The sequence below is a fragment of the Castor canadensis genome, chromosome 7, assembly GCF_047511655.1.
Source record: "Castor canadensis chromosome 7, mCasCan1.hap1v2, whole genome shotgun sequence".
NCBI lineage: Eukaryota > Metazoa > Chordata > Mammalia > Rodentia > Castoridae > Castor > Castor canadensis.
Genome location: NC_133392.1, coordinates 26,611,000 through 26,629,705, shown reverse-complemented (window position 1 = coordinate 26,629,705; position 18,706 = coordinate 26,611,000). Strand labels below are relative to the sequence as shown.

Sequence of the window (18,706 nt, the reverse complement as noted above, 5' to 3'; positions counted from 1 at the left end):
GTACTTAATAAATTTGAAATCCAGATGGAAATTTTCACTCTTTAGTATCCTGGATAATGTTCTCTTCATTCCAAGGAGAAATTCAGGGGGTGAATAATAACTTAGGAAGTAAAAGAACCTTGATGTGGTCACTTGATTTGATTCCCTACTGCAATGTCACAAGATAATCATCTGAATCTAATTCCTTCACACGATTGTCAAAACCAACAAATGTTCTGAGTGATAGAATCACAATGTCCTCACAAACCCTTAGAGCTCCCTGATCTGGTAGGTTTTATACATAAGGTTTAATGCAAATCTTTGCCCCATAACTTGATTCCATTATCATTTGTCCCTCCCTCCGTGGACATTATCCCCACCATAAAGCAGACATTCAGAGAACAGGAAAGTGCAAAAGTGATAATGACATAATGGGTAGTTAATATGTTAGAACTATTTTGAAAACAAGTTTTAGCCATGTTGAAAATAGCCCATGAACACTAGAGAAGAGAGGAGAGAGAGAGAGGGAGGGAGGAAGAGATTCATCTTAGTAACTCTATTAGTGCAACTAATATTGTATGACATTCACAAAAATTACCTGGCTTACACTTGAATGCTTTTATGATTGTAGATGGAAAGCAAAGATCATAAATACTACCAATAAATACTAATATAATTGGGTTTTTCTACCATCATGTAATGGAGGATGGAATTAGGTTTTATTAAGCAATCTTTAAGTTTCCTAATGATCTACGAACAAGCCACAATACTATTATAATGCAAAAAGCTTAATTTAGTATTCGTAAAAGCCTTAATGGGATATGGACTTGACATAAAGGGAACCAAAGCTGGGACACTAAGCACTTGCTCCTATATGTAATAGGACTGCCTACAAGTTTAGACCTAAAATATACATAAAAATGTAATATATATTTTATTTTATACGTAATATAAATACATACATAAAAGTAACAGTCTTAAAGGTATTTTATCTCAGCTAATACTCAGGATTTTCATCCATAAGTAAGACAACACACTAGAATATTACTTCATTTAAAATTCTTTCCTAACAAGGAGGAAGCACCTCAAAAATATTGCTTGCTTGTAGTAATAATACTTCATTTCCTGAGGGAGGCAGCATAAGAAAAATAACAGCTAAAATAATAAAGACTATCATATTCCAAATGGAAACAAAAAGACTAAAAATTTTTAAAATTTAAGTGTCCCATTTAAAAAGTCCCTTCACTCAATGCCCAACACCAAAATTTAAAAAAAAAAAAAATCATTTTACTGGCATTTTGTCAGTTTCTTCTACCTGATTTTTAAATTTAATAATTTTATTAAGGATATTTTTGGGGTATATGTTGTGTGTGGTGCTGGTATTGAAAACAGAACCTTGCACATGTTAGGCAAGCACTCTACTACTGAGCTAACAGCTCTTTTAAGGATATTTTTAATCATAAACAAAGGCAGAAAGAATATTGTATGAACTGCTTTAAATTCATCATCCAAACTTTAACAATTATTGCTACTTGGATTCTTGTTACATTATCCTCCCTAACTTATTCTCCCCTAACTTAATAAATTTTATCTGTTTTTTTGGGTGGTAGCACAAATATATAAAAGTATCATGTATAGCACATTCAGAATTATTTTATTACTTAGTTCAGGTAATCCTTTAACTTTACTGCTTAAATACTCCCTCCCCCCACTTACAGGCCCATGCAATACTAGAAATCTTTTGTCAGCAATACGTTACAATAAGAGCTTTCCAAATTAAGGACTGTTCAGAAATATTTTAATTATAAGAGGTTATCAATATTATAGTGTTGATGAGAAAACCAGTTCTAAAAGTCCCAATCTTTTGGCTAGTGTTACCACATATTATTATTCTTAGGCATTCAGACTAGCACATAGGTGATACATTGGGTCAAAGAAAATAAAATAGTGAAACACGCAAAAACATTTTTTAAATTAGGGACAACACCAAAAATAGTTTAGTTAAAAAACAGACAAAACAAAAAAATCCCCACATGGTCCAGTTAAAGAAACAAACAAAGACTAGTATTTTTATATAAATATCACTGTATTTATAGCTGGGAATGTAGCTAAGTGTAGAGTACTTGCCTACATTGCAAAGGCCCTAGCTTCCATCCTCAGCACCACAAAACAAAAAAAAAACTTCTGTCACACTAAGAACTTTAAGCAGATGCAACCAGTTTACACACGGTCTACAGTACAACTTAGCTAATGTTCCATATTAATTGATTATCACTACTACAAACAGTCTCATCTTTCATTAAGAAGAAATTCTGGGTCTGGGCATGGTGGTTCATACCTATAATCCCAGGCATACAGGAGGCGGAGACAGAAGGGAGGATCTTGGTCAGAGTCTGGCCCCAGCAGAAAGCACAAGCGGCCATCTGAAAAGTAACTAAAGCAAAAAGCACTGGTGTGTAACTCAAGTGGTAGAGCACGTGCCTAACAAGTGCAAGGGCCTGAGTTCAAACTACAGTACCACAAAAATAAGAAATGCTGAAGTAGATGCAAAACTTTACATTGTTTTATATTTACATTTGTTTTTAAAAGTATACTTCTTGCACATATGGTGAACTGATTTTTGATCCTATCAAGAGAGTGAAGAGACAACATACAAAATGAGACATAATTTGCCAATCATATATCTGCTAAGGGATTAATAACTAGAATATTTAAAGAGTCTCTACAACTCAGCAGCAACAACAAAACAAATCAGCCCAATTTAAAAAAACTGACATTTCTCCAAAGAAGACATACAAGTGACCAATAAACAAAAGAAAAGATGCTCAACAACACCAGTGGCTCATATTTGTAATTCCAGCTACTAAGGAGGCAGAGATCAGGAGGATCACAGTTTGAGGCCAGCCCAGGCAAATAGTTTACAAGACCCTATCTTAAAAATACCCATCACAAAAAAGGGCTGGCAGAGGAGACTCAAGTAGTAGAGCAGCTGCCTAATAAGTGTGAGGCCCTGAGTTCAAACTCCACCACCAAAAAAATGACAACAAAAAAAACCCCAAAAAAAAAAAAAAAAACAAACCCTGCTCAACATCACTAGCCATTAGGGAAGCATCAAAACTATGCTTTCTTGTTATCAAAACAACACAAAAACTGAAATAAAAAATGCTGCCAAGGACGTGCAGAAATTGGATCTCTTGTACATTGCTGGTAGAAATATAAAGTATTATAGCCACTTTGACAAACAGTTTGATAGTTTTTTAAAAAATGAAACAATTCATTTTCGTTCCTGGGTGTATACCTAAAAGAACTGAAAGCAGGAACTCAATAGATACTTGTAAACCAATGTTCCTAACAACCTTATTTACAATAGCCAAAAGATAGAAACCATCAAATGTCTGACAAAAGAAGAATGGATAAACAAAATGGAATATTCTTCAGCCTTAAAAGGAATGAAATTCTGATACATGCTACAACATGGATGAAGCTTAGAAACATTACACTAAGAGAAATAAGCCAGACATAAATATTTATGATTCCACTTTTGTGACATGTCTAGAGTAGGCAAATTCATACAATAGAGGTTACCAGGGTTAGAAGGAAAGGAAGGAATGGGGAGTTACTGTTTAATCAGTAAGGATTTTCGGTTTGGGATGATGTCTGGAAATGGACAGTAGTGAGCACTGAACAACATTGTGAATGTGTTTAATGCTACTCAGCTGTACTCTTAAGAATGGTTTGGCTGGGTATAGTGGTTCATACCTGTAGTCCCAGCTAGTAGGGAGGTGGAAGCAGGAAGATCTTAAGTTTGAGGCCTGTTCTGGCAAATGTAGCAATGGACAAAGGTAGCAGTGAGACTCTGCCTCAGAAATAAAATAAAAACAAGACGACTGGGGGCATAGCTCAAGTTTGCATAGAATGTACAAAGCCCCGGGTTCGGTCTCTGGTACAAAAGGAATTGTTTAGATGATAAATTTTGTTATGTGTATTTTACCACCAAAAAAGCAGAGAAAGAAGTGTGCTCTGACTTAAAATAAGGTGTCTATGGTGATAGTACACCAATGCTGCATAATACTTCTTAGGCTGCGCTCCCCCTTGAAAAGCCTCCAAGGCCAGTGAGTCTGCTGAGGACAGACGGTTGCTGTCAGAAACATGAATGCTCTGGACTGCAGTCCACGCAAAACATAAAAACACCGTGCAAAAATGTTTACCTAAATGTCAACTGAGTTGATCCATTCCAGGAGTAATAAAATAAGATCAGAGCTAGCTACTACGTATTTATTAGGGGCTATCAAAGCAATCAAAGGCCCCGCGATGCCTCTGTTAGCAGCAGGATAACTGTTTGGTTTACCAACACCAAGAGCCAGTTTCTCTGATTTTCTTCCCTGGTACTCTTTGGTAATTTTTATTATTTATTTATTTACTTTTGGTGGTGGTGAAGTTTGAATCTGGGGCTTTGTGCTTTCAAGGCAGGTGATCTACCGCTTAAGCCACACCTCCAACCCCTTCGCTGGTACTGATTTACTCTGATGCCTCTCATTACACTGTAGAGGCAAAGCAAAGTACTTAGGTTGGAGATAACTGGGTTTCATCCCCAGTGGCTAATAATATGGCCTAGATAGCAGGGGAGAGCAGAACAAGAAGGGAAGGGTTTAAAATATTTTTTCTTTTCTTTTTTTGGCAGTACTAGGATTTGAACTTAGGGCCTTGTTCTTGCTAGGAAAGGGGTGTACCACATAACCACACCTCCAGCCCTTCATGCCTTTAGTTATTGTACAGATAGGGTCTCAGTCTTTTTGCCCAGGCTGGCCATAGACTGCAATCCTCCTACCTATACCTCCCTTCTACCTACACTTCCCATGCAGCTGGGATTACATTTTGTAAAACCAGTTCTTACATTCAGATCACTCTTACTTAATAGCTGTTGGCTAGCTGGCTTTTATGGTATTATAGATGGAAACTACAAGGATGCTTTAATAGGCATATGCTCTATCACTGAGTTATACTCCCAGCCCATGCTTAGGGTTTCGCTTCTTAAAGAAACCACATTTTTTTTTTTCTTTCTTTTTTTGCTGTGCTGGGGGTTGAACCCAGGCCTTGTTCTTGCTAGGCAAGTGCTCTACTACTAAGTCATCTCCCCAGCCACCAAGAAACCACATTTTACAGATTAGCAGTCTGTCAGACAGTGATCTGTAGCCATAAAAAAGAGGATATTAAATACTTTGTCATTCATTTCCTCATTTGAAATACCAGAAATAAAATTCTGTGTATACTCTTACTAAGTAACAGAACCAGTCAGACTGAGAATATGGGAGGCTGACTATTCTATTACACAGCAGAAAGAACAAAAAAGTGAGGAGCTTTTTAATGACCTGATGGAATTTCTTCTGATTTTCTTAGACCTAAATCTACTACCTACAGAGACTGTCAGTACTGGTGAACTGTATTGTATATAGAATGCATTACTGGCCTATTTACAAGGCCTCTCTTATCCCACATTACTTCAGCAACATCTTTGTTCATGGCCCTTTGCATTTTGGCTTCCTCTAGGTATATGGGTTTTGCCCCTTGCCCTACCCCATACCAAAATTTCAAGTCCTTTACATAAAATGGTTCAGTGTTTGCATATAATATACACACATCTTCCCACCTTTAAGTCATCTCTATATTTTGTATGTATGCATGTATACGTATAACTGTTTTTTTTTTTTTAACTGAGGGCCTCACACTTGTACCACGTGAGCCATGCCTCCAGCCATTTTTGCTTTAGATGGGTCTCACATTTTTGCCCAACCAGCCTCGGACCTTGATCTTCCTTACCTATACCTCTCACATCTGACTTTTTTTGTTGAGGTGGAATGTCACTAAGTTTTTGTCCAGGCTGACCTCCTCCTGATCCATGCCTCCTGAGTTGCTAGGATTGCAGATGTGAGCCACTGCACCTGGCTCTGTATTATTTATGATACCTAACAATCCAAAGTTGGCTGAATCCATGGGTCAAAAATATTTGGAGGAGGGGAAATGTTATGTTTTGCTGATGTGTACTATGTACTGAGGCCCAGGATGGTCGTTTCTGTACTGAATATGTATGGACACTTTTCTCATCATCATTCACTAACCGTACAGTGTAACAATTATTTACACAGTATTTACATTGTATTAGGCAAAGTAATAAAAATATTAAAACACATAGTTGGCATTAATTTTAGGGACAGCTGATAGTAAAGAAATCTTCTCTGCATTAACCTAGAAGGCAACACACACATACAGGAAATTAATGTGAGTCAACTCCCTGTATAGCTATCCTTATCTCAACTAGGAACACTTGTTCCTTCCTATTATTGCTTATACTCTCTCTACAACAAAATTAGAAATAAGGGCAAAATAGTTTCTGCCGGGTATCAAGGGGGTGGGGGGGAGAGGGAGGGGGCGGAGTGGGTGGTAAGGGAGGGGGTGGGGGCAGGGGGGAGAAATGACCCAAGCCTTGTATGCACATATGAATAATAAAACAATAAAAAAAAAAGAAATCTCTGAAAAATTAGGCTGGCATTCAAATGAGATGAAGATAATGAGACTCTCATCAGAATAGATTACACTACCAAATACTGTGTGGTAAACTTTATTACCAATCTGTAAATAAAATTAAAAACATGTTGCCAGATATAGTGGTATATGCCCACAATCACAGCTACTCAGAGGCAGAGGCAGGAGTATTACAAGCTCAAGGCCAGCCCAGGTAAAGGTAGCAGTGAGATCTCATCTTAAAAACAAAATAAAAACTAAAAAAGGGGGTCAGGCAAATGGATTAAGAAAATGTGGTATCTATACACAATGGAATTCTATGCAGCCATGAAGAAGAACGAAATGTTATCATTCGCTGGTAAATGGATGGAATTGGAGAACATCATTCTGAGTGAGGTTAGCCTGGTCCAAAAGACCAAAAATCGTATGTTCTCCCTCATATGTGGACATTAGATCAAGGGCAAACACAACAAGGGGATTGGACTATGAGCACATGATAAAAGCGAGAGCACACAAGGGAGGGGTGAGGATAGGTAAGACACCTAAAAAACTAGCTAGCATTTGTTGCCCTTAACGCAGAGAAACTAAAGCAGATACCTTAAAGCAACTGAGGCCAATAGGAAAAGGGGAACAGGTACTAGAGAAAAGGTTAGATCAAAAAGAATTAACCTAGAAGGTAACACACACGCACAGGAAATCAATGTAAGTCAATGCCCTGTATAGCTATCCTTATCTCAACCAGCAAAAACCCTTGTTCCTTCCTATTATTGCTTATACTCTCTCTATAACAAAATTAGAAATAAGGGCAAAATAGTTTCTGCCGGGTATTGAGGGGGAGGGAGAGGGAGGGGGCGGAGGGGGTGGTAAGGGAGTGGGTGGGGGGCAGGGGGGAGAAATGAACCAAGCCTTGTATGCACATATGAATAAAAGAAAAATGAAAAAATATATATATAAATAAATAAATAAATAAATAAGGGGGTCAGGGATGTAGCTCAAATGGTAGGGCATTGGCCTAGCACATCCAAGGACCTGGGTTCGGTTCCCAGCCCACAAACAACAAATACCATTCCACAACATGAATGGCTTTTGAGATATAACTTCCTATCTAGACACTGCAAAAGTACCAGTCCCGGGCTTACTATATTCTATCAACTTTACTAGATTCCAACTCTGAAAACTAGTAACCCATTTGTGCTATAAATGCTAACAGCGTATCCACTCACAATATCGCTTGTCAGAATAATCAATCTACAGATTATGCTACTTTGTAGTTTTATAGTACTTGCTATGGTCTATTTGCCCTCCCCCCCAAATTCATATGTTGAAGCCTGATCACCAATGTGATGGTGTTAGAAGATGGGACCTTTGAGAAGTACTTAGGTCATGAGGGTAGAGCCTACATGAATGGGATTAGTGCCCTTATAGAAGAGGTCAAAGAAAGACCCCTTGGTTCCTTCCACCACGTAAGGACACAGCTAGAAGATACCATCTATGAACCATCAAATACTGAATCTGTCTTGATTATGGACATCTCAGTCTCCAAAACTGTAAGAAATAAATTTCTGCTGTTTATAAGCTACCCACTTTATAGTACTTTGTTACAGTAGCCTCAATGGCTAAACCAGCACATTTAATCTTTTCATTTCAGATAAAATTAATACTTTATTGGGCTTTTCCTACCCTCTCTAGCAGAAAATCAAATTCTCATTAAATATCTTCTCTATTGTAGGAAAGTCAGTAAACAAAGAAGGTAAGTATTATAATAGCTAGTACTTGTTAAGCTCTTAATTAAGTATCCTTAATCACATTAAAATTCAACATTTCTCTAAAACTAAAATTAGACACATATTACAGAAAACTATAAACCAGTTCTCCTGAATGCAGCACCTTAGACCACTTGTCTAAACCAATACTCCTTATGAATGTTAATACCCAAATCCTCAAAGAAACATTGGCAAATCATATCTACCAATATATAAAATGAATGGTATAGGACCAAGTGGGATTTATCCTAGAAATGCAAAGTTGGTTTAACATTCAGAAATCCATCAATATACTTCACTATCCAAAAAGACTAGAAAAGAAAAAAGATATGGCCATGTCAACAGAGGTAGAAAAAACATTTGATATAATTTAGCATCCACAATAATGTTAAAAATAAAATTTCTAGAAAACTAAGAATACAAAGGTACTTCTTCAACCTGATTAAAAATACCTACAAGACAACTAGAACTAGCATCATACTATTAATAGTGAAAAATTGGACATTCTCTAAGCTCAAAAACATAAGCGAGTCCATTCTTAATTCCTCTATTCAATATTGTCTTAGTCACACAGGTTTTGGTCAATGAAGAAAGGTAAATAGATAAATAATTTGTAGGTGATATAATCATATGCGTAGACAATTCTAAGAGCTACTAGAACTAATAAATGAATTCAGCAATGCCAAAATATACAAATATATTGTATACAAGGTCAATATATATATATACACAAAAGAAATGCATTTCTAAATACTAACAAAAATTAGAAAATGAAAATTTAAATTGTCATGACTATGTAAAAGATTTAAAGTACTTAACAGGCAAATTTTTAAAAATGGGCCAAAGACCATTATACCAAAAGTCACAAAACATTTACAGATACTATAGAAGACTAGGTAAATGGAGGGATAGATCATGTTTGTGGACTGAAAATTTCAATATAGTTAAGATATCAATTCTCCAAAAACTAATCTAGAGATTAAGACAATCCCAATCCAAATTCCAGTGGTTTTTTTTTTTCAAGAAAACTGATAAAGTAATTCTAAAATTTATATAGAAACAGAGTCTAGCCTACAAAAACAATTCTGAAAAAGAATAAAATTTGAGGATTCAACATACCTAGCTTCAAGAAAATCCACAATAATGAAGATCATATGATACTCACTTAGATCCATGGAACAGAATGTCTACACAGACTAATCTATCTGACAAAGGACTAGTATTCAGAATATATGAAGAACTCTTGGGGGACCTTGTACAAGTCAACAATGAGTAGGCACTTCACAAAAGAAATGAAAATAGCTAATAAATACATGAAAACATTAAATATTAGTAGTTATCTGGGAAATACAAAGTAAAATTACAATGAGATATCACCACACACTCACTAGAATGGCTAAACGTAAAAGAGGTTTTGGTGGGAAGAGGACCAACTAATTGTCAGGGGCAGCTGGCTGGAATGAAAATGGAATCACTATTCTGAAAACCATTTGTTTTTTATAAGGGAATAATTCCACTCTTAGGCTTTTATCCAGGACAGAAACAAACAATGTATATCCATGAAACAACTTGTACACCAATATTCATAGTAGTTTTATTCATGACAGTCCCAAACTGAAAGCAACAAAAATGACCCAACCCCCACAATTTCATACTCTGAAAAGAGTATATTACTTCTGTAGTATTCTTCCCAAATAAGAATTTCAATCTAGTAATAAGAAAACATCAGACAAACCCACATTGTGGAACATTCTACAAAATACCTAACACTGCAGTACTTTTTAAAAGCATCAAAGCATTAAACAACAAGGGAAGATTTAGGAACTATATTACACACTAGAGAATAAGAAGATATGACAACTAAATGCAATGTGGGATTTAGGATTACATCTTGGAACAGAAAAAGGACATCAGTGGAAAACTGATAAAAACAGAAAAAAGCCTGTAGTTCAATTAGTAATACTATACCAGTGTTAATTTCTTAGTTTTTTTATAATTGTACTATGGTCAACCAAGATGTTACATCAAGAAAGAGGAAAGGAGAATTCTCCATATTATTTTTGCAGCTCTTCTGAAGCTGTAAAATTATTTCAAACTTAAAAATTGTTTTAATGTTACGTATGAAAAAATGAACTACTTTACCGTTTGACACAACATCATGAAGGAATCATAAAGCATTATGCTGAGTAAAAGTAGTCAGATCCAGGCTGGAGGAGTAGCTCAAATGGTAGAGGGCCTGTCTAGCAAATATGAGGCCCTGAGTTCAAATGCAAGTACTGCCAAAAAAAAGAGGGAGGGAAAGAAGCCAGATCCAAAAGAATACACACTGTATGGTTCCATTCATATTTAGTTCTGCAAAAGGCAAAACTGATCTAAAGTGAGAGAGAAATGACTTCAAAGAATGGAATGGAAACATTCCGTATGTTGATTGTGGTGGTAATTACATAGGTGTATACACTTTGTAAACTTCAGTTTGTCTCCTTAAAATACATGTGTTTTACTGTATGTAACTCATTCCTCAACAAGTTTATTAATTTTTTAAATGTTAATATTTAGAAGTATTTCACTTGAATAATTACTGTATATTTAATATTAAGTAAACTAAAGTACTATAATTGATTTTTTTTTTTTGGTGGTTTCACACTTGCAAAGCAAGCACTCTGCTGATTGAGCCATACCTGTGTCCCTTTTGCTCTGTTTATTTTGGAGATGGAGTCTCATGAACTATTTGCCCTGGCTGGCCTCCCCAGTAGCTAGGATCATAGGCCATGAACCACTAGCTCAGTTTAGTTCATCTAAATGTCTTTGGCCAAATTGCTTAATGTCTCAATGTCATATATAAAATGGAGATAATAGCAGTACCTATCTCAGAGTTTCTATAAATCACAGATGATAGATGTGAATGAGCTAACCCATGAGCTAACCCATACATAAAATAATTTATGTACATCACTTAGAATATGACCAGGCATATACTATGCACTTAATAAATGTTAATAGTTACTACCATATATATGTAAAGAATGTTAGTGTTTAGACTATAAGAAAGCACTAAAATATGAAGTAGCATTATAAAAAAAAGCAGTAAAAAGAGGTCACATGGTATCACTAAAGTTTAGAAACTAAGATTGGTAAGACTTTTTCAATAAACAAGAGATTTCATTTCTTACAACTGATTACTCTGTGGGAATATATAATTATCTCAATGCTAAGTTCCAAGTGTGCCAGGCATATTATAAATTTTTTTTTTTTTGGCAGTACAAGGGTTTGAACTCAGGGCCTTAACACTTGCTAGGCAGGCACTCTACCACTTGAACCCACGCCCCCAGCGCTTTATGCTTTATTTTTCAAATAGAGTCTTGTGTTTATGCCCAGGCCAGTGAATCTTCTATTTGTACTTCCTGCTTAGCAGGCGCATACCACCATGCCCAGCTATTGGTTGAGATGGGGCTGTCCTTGAACTGTAGTCCTCTCGATCTACACCTCCTGAGTAGCTAGGATCACAATTGTGAGCCACCCTGCAGTACTGCAGTACTGCTGCATGGCGGTGCTGCAGTACTGAGATTTGAACTCAAGGCCTCTTGCTTGCTAGGCATGTGCTCTACCACTTGAGCCACACCACCAGTCTCCTATAGATTCTTAATAAACACATATTGAACAATTTCAGCACGATGAGATTATCTCAATAACCAACATAACTTCTATTTCTGTTTGGGTTGGTATCTTCTTTAGTTGCCAAATTATCTTGCCACTTTCTCTTTCCCTAGTGTTAAAACTTTTTGTTTTGTTTTGTTTTTTGTGGTGCTGGGGAATGAAGTGGGGCCTTGTACATGGTAGGCAAGCACTCTACCACTAAGCCACATCCCTATCCCAAGAGCTAGCATTTCTGATTGTAGAGTTTTCTCCCCATTTGAACAAAACATCTACATTGAGAGAGTATAATGCTTTCACACACTTTCTGGAAGTGCTCTTGAAAGTATTTATATCTGAATAGTAAAACATAATTAAGATGCTATAAAAACAACATTGAGGCAATTAAAAACAAACATATGATAAAGCATGGAAAAAAAGAAAAATTCAAATCAAAGGGTATTTGTGTATATGTTTAATAAATTATTTATTTGGGAACAATCATGGGTACATCTATGTGAAAAGTATCTGTATGCATTCATATTTATACATTAAGACTATTTATTTTTGAGGGCTAGCTCTCTCAAGGAGTACAGCACCTGCCTAGAAAACCTGAGACCCTGAGTTCAAAATCCAGTACTGCCAAGAAAAAAAAAGATTATTCACTTTCATTTGTAGACAAATTGAATATCAAATTGAGATTTGTCTGAAATGGAAGCTGGTTTTCTGATTCTGTTATAAAAAGAGTTACTGAGAAAAGTATACATTTAAAAGTTCTATGTGCGTAAAGACAATTTTTTTTCTTTCTTTTTTTTTTTTTTTTTGAGAGAGATCTCACTATGTTGCCTTTGCCCAGGATGGTCTCAAACTTCTGGGCTCCAGCAATCTTCCAGCCTTAGCTTTGTGAGTGCTGGGACTAGAGGCATGCACTGCCACATCCAGCTAAAGAAAAAATTTTCTTAAGGACAATTTCCAGATTCTTTCTTGAGTGTCATAATTGTACCTGTGTGAACACACATGAATATGTACTCAACTTGATCTCTCATCCCTACTACCTCTTAAATTAAACCTCTTCATCACACTGCAGTATTTTACTCTGTTTCTGAAGAGATGCTATAATTACTGACAAATACAATGATTATGGAGGAAAGAGTATTGTTTTGGTGTTTAAGGTCTATGTTATAATGAACAAAGCTTAGTAGCTCCAGTTTGGGGATTTTTTTGGCAGTACTAAGGTTTGAACTCAGGGCTTTGCACTTGCAAGGCAGGCACCCTAATGCTTGAGCTATGCCTCCAGCCCAATAGCTCCAATTTTTAAAAAGCTTTTTACATATTGTGTATACAATCAATTCAATAGAAAATAAACATATTCCCACTTGAATTAAGAATAACATGCTAAGGGGATGGAGATTAGCTCAGTGGTAGAATGCCTGCTTAATCATGCACAAAGCCTTGAGTTCAATCCCCAGCAAGATAAACAAAAACAAAATATGTTTAAAAACTTAACTAATAATAGTTCACCTTATAGCAGAGTGAGCTGTGCAAAATCTCACCTCCGAAGAGCAGCTTAACAGAGTAAAAGCCAAAAATGCTCATATATATATATATATATATACATACATTAATGTACAATTTTACCAAATACTTTCATACCAGGGTCTCTAAAATGATTTAGGATTTCTTCTACTTATATATACAAGCTCATGACCAAATCTCAAGGGTATCAAATAATATTAATATTCACAAATCTCAATGAAGATAGTTTGACAATAAGAGCTTCCGGCAGCCAAACAAGTGATTTAATCAAGTATTTATTAAATAGACCTCCTGTGTTATATTTAAAACAGCAATTCTTAAGTAATCATAAATTGTTACTCACCAGCAAGGGTATAATCCATATCAAAACCAAAACACTTTATTTTTTCCATGGCTAAACTTCGGTTCACAAACACCCTAAAGAGAATAAAAAATATCTCAATTAACACTAGGTTAGAAATTCTTGAGTTCAATGAAAGTTATTTGGCTACTTTTCTAGGTCTTCTCATTTATTTATTTTTCCAACTGATTTTTTCTTTTGGGTGGTGAGACTGGTGTTTGAACTCAGGGTTTCACACTTGCAAAGTAGGCGCTCTACCACTTGAGCTACACCTCCAGTCCATGTTCTAGTTTTTTGTTTTTTGGCAATACTGGGGTTTGAACTCAAGGCCTTGTGCTTGCTAGGCAAAATATTTATATTTTGCCTGAGAAAACCAGGTCTTCTAGAAAACCAGTATTTATTTTATTTAGGATTAACAGTGGATGGGAGGGAGAGAAAAACAATACTGACAGGTGAAAGATAAAAGGAACTAGAAGGTAAAATGCATCTACCCAAACTTCCTTTTTAATTTTATTCCTTGTAGTGCCGGGGATCAAACCCAGGGCCTTGCACATATGCTAGGCAAGCACTCTACCACTGAGCTACATCTCCAGCAATACTCCTTTAAAAACAAAACAAAACAAAGAGCTGATTGCCAGCTGCTCATGCCTATAATCCTAGCTACTTGGGACATTGAGATCCAGAGGATCAAGATTCAAGACCAGGCCAGGGAAGTAGTTCTCAAGACCCCATCTCCAAAATAACCAGAGCAAAATGGACCGGAGGTATGGCTCATGCTGTAGAGTGCCTGCTTTGAGAGATCGAAGTCCTGAGTTCAAGTCCTAGTCCCACAAAAAAAAAAAAACTCAACTCCAAAATATCACTGCGATCCTCCCAACACTTCACCAACTTTCACCTTGCTTTTACTGATATAAGCATCTACTTATTATCATCTTTCCCCAGTTACATAAATCTTTTTAAAAATACAACAGGATTTAAAGACACAAAATAATGATTCTAACTGTAAAAACTAAATGTTACTACTGAAGGTTAGACTTTTTCAGACTCACAATTCAGGCGAGAGGAGGCCAACTGTGTAAATCCTTGATCAGAGCCCTAACAGCTGACATGCCTAAAATATTCTATGGAAATACAGGCAGGAATGAACTGGGGAAGACTTTCTTCCTCATTATACAATTTGAGAGAGATATGGGACCACATAATAAAAGAAATGACTTTAATTTCGACAGAAGAAAGATGTTAGCTGGTTTCAGGCAAAGGTAAAATTATAGGGGGAGAAAGCAGACTTTGCTAATGTCAATCAGTGCTAAACGCAGCAATAAGCTCTATCAACCTTCTGTTTTCCCAGAAAAGTAGTTTACCATTTTCTTTACCAGAAAAGAGAATGCATGGACACTGCCATGAAAATCTATCAAGTCATATCATTTTTTAAAGATATAAAGATCACAATGCACCTTTATTAAACTAGGAAACTCTGGGAGTAATATATTTCAGGAATATTCAGAAAAATTCTGGTTTTGCCAAAATAATCACACTTCTCTTTCCACAAAATCACACTTCTCTTTCCTCAAAATCACACTTCTCTTTCCTCTTTGACTTACCCAGTCAAGTTAACTATTCAATAAACACATTTATTGAATATGTGTTACAAAGCAAGTACCACTTTGTGATATGTATCATGGAAGTTGTCCTTTAGGGCGCAACCAAAGTTAGGAAAGACTTTATAAGTGTTTAAAATTAGGAAATAAGATGTTTTTCTATGAAGATCTTCCAAAAAATATCCTTTATCTTTTCATGCAAAACAAGTACTCTAACTCACAGAAGCATTCCCTCCTTCCCCTCCATTCATTTCTATTATGATCTTTATGAAACAAAAAGAAAACCTCATTTATATTCTAATCTCTCCTTTTCTTTCTGTAATTTAAACTACAAAACAAGGAAGGATAAGCAATATGGATGAGATCTAATTTACTATATAAACAAAGCTATAGCAAAATCAAACAGCTGTGTTATAGAGAACTGTAAGTCAAATATAGCTCTATTGCCCCTATATGCTAAGATTTGCAAAGATAATAAACACCCAACTGCTGAAAGTAAAGCACTGACTTCAGCAGAGGCAACCTTAACCCTGAAATAGCACATCCCTGTGACACAGTCTTCAAAAGAAACTAACCTCTTGATCTCAAACTAATTACTAATTCTTCATGGAAGTTAAAACGAAACAAGGTACAAGATGCCAAAATCAACTAAAAGGTATTTAACTAAAAGACTAGCTAACTGACAAAACACCAAAACACACGTTTCAAAACAAAAAAAATTTATCTGCTTGGGAAATCCAAAAAAAATTTGTTTTAGTCCCAGGACCTTGACTAGATCTTTGCCACTGGCAGTTTACGGTCTCCTTTCTATATTACTTAACAGTGGAATATACTCCATCCCAATGTTCAAAGCCTAAACATATCTGTGAAATTAACTTCCTAAAGCTTTCTTTAAAATAAGCACAATGTTGCCACCCTAAAAAATAAGACTAAACTTTCATACAATGATAAAACACAATTAATAGCCAGAAATTCCTACATACAAAGTCTTTTGCAAGTTGTAGATTTGAGCATTAACAAGAGGAACAATCTTGAGGAGAAAAACAGAAACACTATAAAAATAGACACAGACTTCAAATACACAAATGTTAACAGCATTCATTATCATATGCCACTGCAGTTAACACATAAAATAGATATTAATCATAAAAAATAAAATTATTAATAATAATGTAGTTTAAGAATAGGGCTCTCACAGTCTCACATTTAAATTAAACATGCAACTTACTGTATTTGAATTTTTGTAAATAACTCAATGATTTTGAGATTTAACTCATAATTCAAAGCAGAATTACCTCATCTGTCACTGGTTGCCGTTTTGGAAACTGAAACTATCTGAATCAACTACTTCTTGAAGTCACATAACACAATTCTTCTTAAATTCCCCAGTGTTAATTTTTTGTGTGTGATTTTAACCTAACTTCACAAAAACTGTTTAGTCTGAACCAGTCCCTTCAATAGCACATATCTTCTGAGACAGTGTTGGAGAAAACACCTCTGTGTCTAATTTAACTTGTCACTGGATATCACTGTTGCTCCACACAAATCCATTTGGAATTGAATTTCTTTGGCATTGGTGAACTTTATCTGTAACTCCTCCCCCCCTGCTTAGGAGTCACAATTTCCTGGACAAGTGCCCAACAACAGCTACTGCAACAACAAATGAGAGGAAGGACTCAAGTGTAAAATCTTAGACATCTGCTTTCATTATGAGTGTGTGTCACTGTGTATTTTAACTGTGCTACAATCAAGAAAAGGAAAAAATAAGTGTTTTTTGAGTAGGTAAACTGAAATTATAAGCCAAAAGGTAAATATGAATGTATATGTATATTTTTACTTAAGAGCGAAATGCTATATAACATGGACTTTTGCTGAAACCTAAGTTAGTACCTCCTTCCACAAACTAGTTTCTATGTCTGCTAGTGGTACCCATTTTCCCACTCAAGCTTAAAACCACACCAATCATCTCGTGCCTTCAAATTTCCAAATATCTCTGGAATCTAGATCTTTCATTAAGTTCACACTTATAATAATTTATCAATGTCATAGTTCTAAATCATCTCCCAATTTCTCTGTCCTCACAGCAATGCTAAATTAATTGCTTTGAAGTAGTGCTACTCAAAGCGTGGGCCACAGACTGAAGCTGGGCTATGAATATTTGTCACTAATCCACAATGTAACAAACACAGAAATTTCAAGTATTCAGAAACTTTTACAGCAATTTGACAGGAAAACGTTTGTTGAATGCAATGATAAAATATACATTTTATGCCTCTATGTAATTCATTTTGGTTATATGGTGTAAATGTTTATCAGTTTGAAACAAAACAGAAACTATTTTTAAAAAACAGTCCTCTATCACAGCTTGAGAAGCACTGTCTTAAACCTCAGCCAATCATAAGACTCTCCTACTTAATTCCCTTTAGTTACTGCTTACACCACCCACTAATAAATTACAAATTCTTGGCTCTTCAAGGAGTTCAAAACCTTTTACCACATTGCCAAAATCAATTTGATCGTGTTACTCCATATTGTGTACCTTTACTCTAATAAAGCAAACTACTTATTTTTTAAACATGCCCCAAGGTTTTGTTAGGCAGTCCACCACTGTTATCTCTCTTATTATTCAAGACCCTGAATCTCTAGTGATTTCTCCAAGAAAATATTCTGAGCTGATGGTGTAGCTCAGTGGCAGAGGGCTTCCCTAAACATGTGCAAGGCCCTGGGTTTGATCCCCAAGCACCACGAGAGAAAAAGAAAAAAAGGAGAGGGAGAGAGGAATGGAAGGAGGGAGAAGGGGAGACTGGGGGAAAAGGGAGAAAGAAAATATTTTGATTATGTCACAGAACTGTGTGCCAGTAAATGCCTCTGGAGTTCGGATTACTTCTTTACTTTAATGAAAGAGATTTCATTAACAAATAAGTCTCAATTCAAAATCCTTTATTTTGGCACTCATGTATTTTGATGTATACATAAAATATACAAGTGGTTCTCTTACTATTTACTGAATTATAAATTTTGAAACCAGGATTTATGCCCTTCCCAACACCTAGCACAAGGCTTTGTAAACAGCAGACACAATAGTTAACTGAAAATTAAACTAGGAGTTTAATGGCAGTTAATGTTTGCCAGAGGTCGTGGAGAGGAGAGAATGGGGAATTTCTGCTTATGGGTACACAGTTTCTTATCTGGATGAAAATGTCCTAAAATTAAAAGGCTGGGATGTAGCTCAGTGATAGAGCACTTCTCTAGCATGTACAAGGGCCAGGGTTTCATCCCCAGCACCATGGGAAAAAAAGAAGAAAAAAAACAAAGAAAATGTTCTGACTAGATGCACAACT

General features: G+C 35.8%; 1 protein-coding gene across 12 annotated transcripts in view; it reads right to left on the bottom strand.

Moving 5' to 3' along the window:
- Positions 1-18,706, bottom strand: part of Nt5c2 (5'-nucleotidase, cytosolic II) — a 152,749-nt gene that overhangs the window by 25,148 nt on the left and 108,895 nt on the right. For 6 of the 12 annotated variants that reach the window (XM_074078406.1, XM_074078397.1, XM_074078395.1 and 3 more), the window contains 2 exons: positions 13,771-13,844; positions 2,318-2,413 (listed from right to left, as the gene is read on the bottom strand). In XM_074078406.1, coding sequence (XP_073934507.1) covers positions 2,318-2,413; positions 13,771-13,844 — 170 coding nt within the window. Of the gene's footprint in view, positions 1-2,317; positions 2,414-13,770; positions 13,845-16,660; positions 16,971-18,706 lie in introns of those variants that run through there. The other 6 variants (XM_074078407.1, XM_074078401.1, XM_074078403.1 and 3 more) reach the window with 3 other exon arrangements.